This window comes from Juglans microcarpa x Juglans regia, chromosome 8D, assembly GCF_004785595.1.
Source record: "Juglans microcarpa x Juglans regia isolate MS1-56 chromosome 8D, Jm3101_v1.0, whole genome shotgun sequence".
Classification (NCBI taxonomy): domain Eukaryota; kingdom Viridiplantae; phylum Streptophyta; class Magnoliopsida; order Fagales; family Juglandaceae; genus Juglans; species Juglans microcarpa x Juglans regia.
This window is the reverse complement of record NC_054608.1, coordinates 5,106,088-5,115,124: the sequence shown is the minus strand read 5'-3', so window position 1 is coordinate 5,115,124 and position 9,037 is coordinate 5,106,088. Positions and strand designations below refer to the sequence as shown.

Here is a 9,037-nt window from a genome sequence, read left to right as displayed (position 1 = left end):
CTAATTATTCCAAGTGCATAAGATGGGTCACCTCATGCTTTGGCGAGTCTGGCCGTTCCCAACCCGAGGGTTTGAAACATTCCTTCCCCAACCATTCCAGCGTCTTGGAACAATCTAATCATTTCTCGACAAAGATACTGTCAAGCAGCGATAGGCTGAAAGAAAAAACAAAACCAAAACAAAAACAAAAACAAAAAACAAAAAGACATCAAATCCATCAAAATTGTTGTTAGTGCATCCAATGTGCAATTGATTTAAAGTACTACAAGTCACGTCAGTTTATGTATTTATTTTCGTGAGATTTCTTTTAAGATTAAAACATTTCTCATACATGAATATACTCATCTCCAATATGATTAATATAAAACCGCTTCCTAATATAAAGAAAACATCTCCAAAAAATATTAAATCATCCAAAACTGGATGAGCAGGACAATAGATATTAGTACAAGGTGGAGAAAGAGGATAGCTGTAGATCCGCATGAGGTTCTTTCAACGACAAGTGCCAATATTTCATTAATGAAACAGATGATCATCTTAGTTTTGGACCTCGGTTTGATCATCTTCTTGTTTAGGAGTACTTGTCCATTTGTTTACACGCTGCTGGGCTATCTCAGCCTGCAAATCCAAGGAGACCAGAAATAAGTTCATGTTAGTTTCTAGATATTAATGATAATAATAATGTTCATATAAATTGGGTATAAAAAGTGAAAGCATCTGACGTTATACCTGTTTTTCCCAATCGCATCGAATTGTTATGACAGCCAAAATCACTGTTTGGACGGCAGTCCCTCCAAAAACCATTCCACCCCATATTCCCTGCCCCATTAAGTCGTGTAAAATGTGAGATTATGTTAAATTTCAAATATTATTTATTTTGTCAAACAATTGCATGTATAATATATATTTATTTAAAAATTTATATTCTCAAGCGAGTGTATAAAGCACACTTAGTCAAGTGCATACATGATATAATTTGATTTAAAAGATAAACTTTAAAATTTGAATCTTCCAAATCAAAGTTTATCATTTAAATGATGTGACTGGTGTGCTCTACACACCTGCTTGAGAATAAAATAACTATTTATTTACAGGGCAGGATATAACAGATATCAAGTCCTGTTGAGTCTGGACTATTGGCAGATTAAGCATATCTCCAATGCAAGAGAGGGAGTAAGAGAAGTTGTGCATACCATAACTCCAAAGTCGAAGACCAATCCCATTAGAATTCCAAGTGGGAGTCCAATTATGTAGTAGCACCCTAGATTTATATATGCAACCATTGCCTGCCATCCCGATCCAACAGCCACTCCTGTCAATGGTGTAGAGATTTTCAACTTTTTTATTTTTGTTTCTAATCAAGATAGTTTCATTAATAATGAAAGAGAAATACATACAGAGGCCTGAGATTTTCCGACAATCACCTAAAGAAAAGTATGAAAAACTCACTTTTTCTTGATGAAATTTACTTTTTTATAAAAGACATGTGCAAGACTGATATATTTATCCTTAACATTACTGTTTTTATAAGTAAGGAAGTAGAGAGTACTACCTGATAAAACAGGTTGAACGCTGTTAAGAAGAATGGTGGCGGCTAACAATAATGATAGCTTATCAACTGCATCGAGCACATCAGTATCGGAACTGAATATATATGCGATCTTGTTATGAAGGATCATGATCAGCACGCAGAAGAATACACCAATCACAGAAGACTGTGTCACGGAGACAATTGTTGCAAATTTTGCTGCCTTACCATTCCCAGCTCCAAGCTCATTGGCAACCCGGACTCTGCATGTTCCATGAAAACCTTCGTCTTTAAAATTTAGTTATCAAAGTCATCTCTAAAATATAGTTAAAAGTACATATTTTTCATAAATCCAAAATCATTCAAGTCATAACCTCATATTTAATTAGTCAAAATAATAATATAATATTATTTTTTTAATAATATTATTTAAAAAAATTCATACACTAACCATATATTAATTAATAATTTCATTTTTACTTAAATTATTATTTCCCAACTAATTTTTTTCCTCAACTTAAGTATCCAACAAACAAATTTTAAAATAAAACGTGTGAAATATTAAACTAGTTGGGTCTGATATTTTAGAATAAAATATTACTTTTTGAAGATGAATAGTACATTTTCAAATATGAAGAAACACTTAGAAATATTGTAGTTCATAGTTGAAGCCACTAGTATTTGACTACTCCAATGAAGATGATTTCATCTCTGTTTCTTCAAATTTTGAAGATGAACTGACATTTGGCTAAACTAATACCAGTGCTCTAGAACGAAGCCAGAATTATAAATTTGCAGGGGTGGATATTATTTTTTGACGATAATAATAGTTGAGTTGAAATTTTTTAGGAACATCATTGAAAAATTTGACCAAAAAAAGAGCAAAAAAATAAAGGAAAAAAAAATTCGAATTTGCATTGCTCTAAGAAAATTGATAATTTTACATCTAATAGTTTTATACGTTGTAATTCAAAGAAGAAGCTAAACTATGGAAATGAGCTATATAGGAACTATAAAATAGAGGTAGTTACATTTCAACACTAAACTAAGTTTTATATTTTTCTTATTAATATGTTTCATCCAATAATTACAAATTTCAAAAGAGAGAATATAGTGTGCATGTCATTGTATTCTAATTTTCTAATTTGATGATAATAAGAAAGGTCAAATAGAAACTTGAACAATATGCAAAGAACCCCTTGCTCTTAAACGGGAGACTGGCCATATAAGAGCCAAATTGCCAAAAATTAGGGAAGTGATGCATAAAAATGGTAATGATACATGACCTACAATTGTTTATAATTATTCTACAATTTATTTTAAATCAATCAATATAATTGTGTCACTTTATTAAAAATAATAATAATTTCAATTAAATATAATATATATATGTATATACCCACCTTTCATTTTAAGTAGAATGATAAAATAATTGGCGACTGATCGTAGATTTATCATTTTCCGGCCATAAATGAATATATGGACATAACGTCACATCTGACTTTTTTCCCCTTTACTTGTTAGTCTACCGACCTCCTAACGACCATATATTAATTTGTCGTGTACGAGTTATGCTACTCGTCGTTGGAAGTCATTATTATATATGACAAAAAGAATGGTAGATAGGAGTAAAGACCGGAGGCTTGAGTCACGCATTGGAGCTGATCCTTTACAGTGCTGTCAGTAGAGGCACGATGTTCTATATAATTAAGGAAAATAATTTATATATAATATTTTTTACAACATATTTTATAATAATATATTAAATAATATTATTATAAAATGTGTTGTAAAAATGTATTATATCAATCCTCATATATTAATATGTGTGCGCAAACAAACTTATAAATGGGACAAATCCTAGTGTATAAATCACGTACAAATTTTTATTAGGGTGGAATCTACTTTTTCTTAGAAAAGGTATGTGCGAGAGTTATATATATATATAATATATATATATATATATATTATTCGTTAGCAAATCTAGTTCCAAGTAGTTACATCAAGCATGAAAGAAATCATGTGTTCTGAATCCGTACCCGGTGCCGGCAAAGAAAGCCAAAGGAATCATTAGCTCCCATCCATTGATCGTCATGCTGCAAATAAAATGGAATCCAAACAAGCAGAAAGGACAAGGAGTTGCGAAATTAAATGGTGCTTTACAGGGAAGAAGAATCGTATATATATATATATATATGATAAAAAAAGAGATGAAAGAATGGTAAGAGATCTATCTCGAACATACCAGACAGACAAGGCATCCACAGCAAGAGTAGCATTCTGCAAGAATCCAGTCATTAGAATTAGTATTCTGTAGTACCAATTCTCCAAGCTGCAAAATCGAAAAGAACATGAGCTCATATATAAGCAAATTAAATGAGAGGATGTCGAAGGAAGTATGGATATAAGGTCTAAATTAACAGAGAGAGATACCAAAGCATGACTCCAGAAGCAGCTGAGAGTTTGAGAAACTCCCAAAGTCCAGAAAAAGCTTCCATAGAGAATCCGGACCAAGTCAAAGGACACCCACCACACACGGTATAGCCATACAATCCAAAAACCAAGACCCACCACGAGACATCCAAAGAAACAGCAGCACCCACAAGCCCAAAATCGAATACATAAATTAAGAGCCAACTCATCAACACATTAACAAGTAGACCCGCTAAAGAAACCCAAGCAATCACAATGTTCTTGAGCTGTGACTGCAAGAATCTCTGCAATGGGAACTGAAACGCAAAGCTAAAGTGCAAGGGAATTAGCCAACAGGCCACCAACCCTGACGACTCCGCCACGTCGTCGGGCTGTCCTAGGAGTTTCAGAATCGGGGAGGCGAAAATGTAAAAAGGTAATAGCAGGAAACAACAGAGGAAGAGCACTATCCATGACCGTTGCAGATATATTCCCAGCATCCGGTATCGCTTGGCCCCAAATGCTTGCCCACAAAGCGTTTCTAATGCGCTTGCCATCCCCAACTGATCCCCAAAAACACAAAACCAATGTTAAGAGACATGACACAGAGAGAGTCAAGATTCTACAATTGCAAAGGCGAGTTTTATCAATTACCAGAAGGCCAAAATTGAAGCCGACGATAACAGTGTTGGCAATGGAAATGGCAGCGAGTTCAACTTCGCCAAGGTGGCCGGCGAAGGCTTGGGTGATAACGTTCATGCTGTAGGAAACAACGCGGCTGAAGATGGCAGGACCCACGATTTTCCATAGCTTCCTGGTTTCTATCCAGATCCTGGATGCAAGTTGTTTAGACGTTTCTTGATCTTCTTCTTCGGATGCTGACGCTTTTGATCCAGGGTGTGAGGTTGATTCCGGTACTAGAGGTTGATTAATATCAACGTCATCATCTCTGCGGATGAGACTCCCCATTAGAGAATTGGGAGCGGCTTCTTCCTAATGGCCACGGAAAACGAGAGACGAGTAGGTTATTTTAGGCGGTGGACTTCGAGCGCAAGATATAAAGATTTTCTCGGAAGGCTAGAGTACTTTTGCCGACGGGTTATCTATAGGTGGTCAAACTAGTGGACATAAATCACATGATTAGTAAAGATTTTAATTTTAATTTTTTTTTATAAATTAAGTACCAATAAAATAAAAAGTATATTTTATACCGACTTTAAATAGAATTTTTATTCACAAAAAAGTTATTTTTAATTGAGAAATATTAATTACAGTCGTATAATTGTGCATGCATAATATCTTAAAAAAAAATAAAAAACAAAATTTAAATAAAAATAATAATAATTTTTTAATAATAAATAGTATGTAGCATTATTCTATTACTTAAAATATTTATATTAGTTAATAAAATTTAAAATCAAGAATAAATTAACGGGAAGATCGTGACTGCATTAAATTATGAACTTTATTCCATTTTTATTATTATTATTATGGTTTCGGTTGGTTTGAAACGGAAGCTTGAGGGCGAAGCCGCGAATATATGCCCGGCTGAAGTTCTAATTTCTCTGATCCTCGGTTTCATGCTCTGGGATCTGCTGCGATCAGTAATTGTCAGAATCAAGGCCGGCGGTAGGCAACTAGTGCAACTGCCTAAAGACCCCCACCTTGATAGACCTCAAAAACAAAACAAAATAAAATAAAAATTATTATGACCAAAAAGAAATTATACAAAAAATATTAGTTAGCATGAAAATTTTTTTGTCTAAACTAAAATAAATTTTAAATGATAAAATTTGGTAAAAAAAACCAGTCAATATAGAAGTTTTACTAAAAAAAATCTTATTACAAAATTTTCAGGCAATAGTAAAATTAGAATAGAAGTAGAAAAATAATGATATATTACTCTTGAATATTTGATAAAATATGATATTTATTTTGATATCGATGATCTTATTTGTTTTCAAAATAAAGTATTAGAAGTATATATATAGATATATATATATATTATATATATATATGGATAAGGAATAATGCTCTATGTACAAAAAAGTTAAATTCTCTTTCAAGTTGTTATAGTACCTATAGATACTATTAATCAAAATGATATTAATATTTATTTTGCATCTCATAAATTTTTAATAAAATTTTATTATGTAATATTTAAATATTATCATCATTTTTAAATTAAAGCGTCATGTACTTAATAGTCACTTTAGACCACAAAATATATTGAGCCGCCCCTGATCAGAATAAATAAATTTCTTTTTGTATTAATAGTATTAATTTTTTATATATATTTGGAAGATTTCGAACTTTAGACCTCAATTTTAAAAGTTAGAGATTATGTCAATTAGATCGCAGGCCTTTGACTATATAAATAATATTAATTAGTGATATGAGAATATGTAAAATGGTCTAAGATTGGTTTTAGAATTTATAAATCTTGAAAAAGAAAGTACTTTTAGCATATAGAATTTTGTTAGAAGTCGCTGTACACAAAAAAATATGTTCAGATTGAATTTATATATATATATATATATATATATATATATATATGTGTGGAAGGAAAATTGATTGGATCTATGAAATAAGGCTTGGGTGGGAGGATTTTTGTGGGATTTGTTTTTTTGGATTTTTATGATATTTATTTTGGTATTATGATTTTTTTAAAGAGAAATACTGCAACTAGAAATAATTTTTATAAAACTAAACTTATAAACTAAAGTATTTTTATGTTATACATTAAATTTATTTTATAATAAAAATAATTTTATAATTTAACGTGCAAATTGTAGTAACTTGTGAATTTGTTTTATAAGATTTTGTTGACTAATTTTTTTTTTTTTTTTTTTTTTTTGGTTAAGTAGATGAAAAATAATTTCGAGATATGAAAAATTGTTTTATGTGTAAAAGATTACGTTTTTGGATTGATCAAGGTGACCATTTTTATTTCTCTAACAACGCCACATTCCACATTATTAAAACCTTTGACAGTTTGCAGGAAAAAAGAAAAAGACAAAATGAAATATTATACCGTTCAACTGTTACTAGTAATAATTAAAACAAGAATTTAATATTCACGACTCACGAGCCACCATACTTCAAATCAATGAACGCAAGAATTTGGGTGGGATGATAAATGCGACTTATAGTTACGGGTTATATAAATATTAATATCATTTTTCGAAAATGCAACTTTCTTTTATATACGTTGCACATGACGTAAGTGCCTTTGACTTGGCAGTGACTTATTAAAAGAATGTTAGCTACACGGGTTCGCCCGCAAGAAAGAATAATAATGTATATTCCTTTGATCAATACAAGTGTCTTAACTTTCTACCTAACTTTCTAGTTCTATGTGAATGAGTAATAAACCTTCGTTGTCACAATTGGAATTAATGGCACAATAATAACAAATATATTTACTTTTATTTTTATAATTACAGTCATAAATATGCAAACGTTATTCAGTCACTTTAAAATAAATAAATAAATACGAGATCCACATAAAAAAATAATAACTTTTTAAAATCTCAGTTTTTTTCAACGTAACTACACGGCGCTTGCGTACTCCACGACTGCATGTAGTATTACTCTTTTTCTCATCATCTTATAAATTTCTAATTATTTAATTTCACATCATGAGATGAGGAGGGAATGATGAAAATTAAGATTATGAGCAGTATTACTATTTACTACACATAATATCCATAATTTTTTTCATTTGGAAATTGCTAATTAATTTCTAAGATAATTACTTGTAATATATTTATTGTGAAAATTAATCATTTGTCCATTAGAAAATGAAGGACAGCCAACACATTATAAACGACAAGAAAATGCTTGATGTTTTACGCCTTGACTAGATGCTCGATCTGAATGTTAGTTGAGATGTTTCCACGTTTGAAACTAAAAAATCGTTCATTCTTTCCACTTAATTCTTTCCGGAAAAAATGAATAAATTCCTACCTTTTTATTATTTTTTTTCAGGGTAAGAAAATATATATAATTATATAAAAAAAATTAATATTAGCTTTAGATCAGCTATTTTTTTGAGTAAACCAGAACAGCTGCAGCTAGGACAGATGAGGAAGAAGGTCAATACGTACGTGTTCCTTCTGGTTGCATGTCCCCACTCGCCAAACAAAGCATCAGACAGCTAAAATTCAAAACTGTGAATGTTCGATGTTAATTTTTTTCTGAAAGGTCTTAGTGCCAAGTAACCAAACATCTCAAGGACAAGACTAGAGTATATATATATGGCCTGGAGTCTCTAAGGACATGTCTTTTCATGTATAGATTCAGCTTTGGACATAAATACTTTAACTGCAATATTAGTTGTAGGTAAATTCCCAAAGCTTCTTTCAAAGTACTGCAAGCTCATCCTGTCTAGAAGATTTCCATTTGCAACAGGATAGAAGTTGCATGTTTAAATGATAAGCACTTTTCGTAGAAAAATGCCCAGTGGAAGTGCCTCTCCATACTAGTTTGTCTGAAACATCTATTAAACTCACATGAATCTGTAGAATTTGTTACATATCTTCCTGATTAAACACGGCTTGTAAAAATTCCATGTTCCACCAACCTTCATGTTTATCAATTAGATCTTCAACCAGGCTGGCATCTTCATACAACATTTTCATCGGGGATTGAATCTTATAAGTAGGACTGTTCATTCAGATTCTAGTATAAAAATTCAAGTTTTAAATTTGAGCCAAAACTTAGACGAGGTTAGAGCATTAGTATTGGATTTATCATTTTCATCTTCAAAATTTGATGAAAAATATATATTTTTCATAAATCAAAAGCATCTCTATCTATAACCTCACATTGTATTAGTTATTAGATTCATCAAAATAATAATATAATATTATTTTGTTAATAATAATATTTTTAATTTATTTTTTTCATATTTTACAATTATACTAACTATATTTTAATTAATAATTTAATTTGATATTTAAATTATTATTTCCTAACTTAAATATATTGTGGCTTAAAATTAAGAAATAATAATTTAAATAAATAAAATAATGGTTATAGAGTGTGAATAATGAGTCTTTAAATTTGAAGATGAAGATGAATGTACTGTAGTTA

General features: G+C 30.8%; 1 protein-coding gene across 1 annotated transcript; it reads right to left on the bottom strand.

Moving 5' to 3' along the window:
- Window positions 1-296: 296 nt before the first annotated feature.
- On the bottom strand, window positions 297-5,032 carry LOC121243290 (protein DETOXIFICATION 27-like). Its single transcript, XM_041141389.1, has 8 exons — window positions 4,595-5,032; window positions 3,962-4,503; window positions 3,774-3,860; window positions 3,568-3,624; window positions 1,553-1,791; window positions 1,194-1,312; window positions 730-819; window positions 297-618 (listed from the first exon to the last, which is right to left on the bottom strand). Exons 1-8 carry the CDS (start codon window positions 4,907-4,909, stop codon window positions 538-540), a joined length of 1,530 nt encoding a protein of 509 aa, XP_040997323.1. The 5' UTR covers window positions 4,910-5,032; the 3' UTR covers window positions 297-537.
- Between the last annotated feature and the right edge of the window lie 4,005 nt (window positions 5,033-9,037).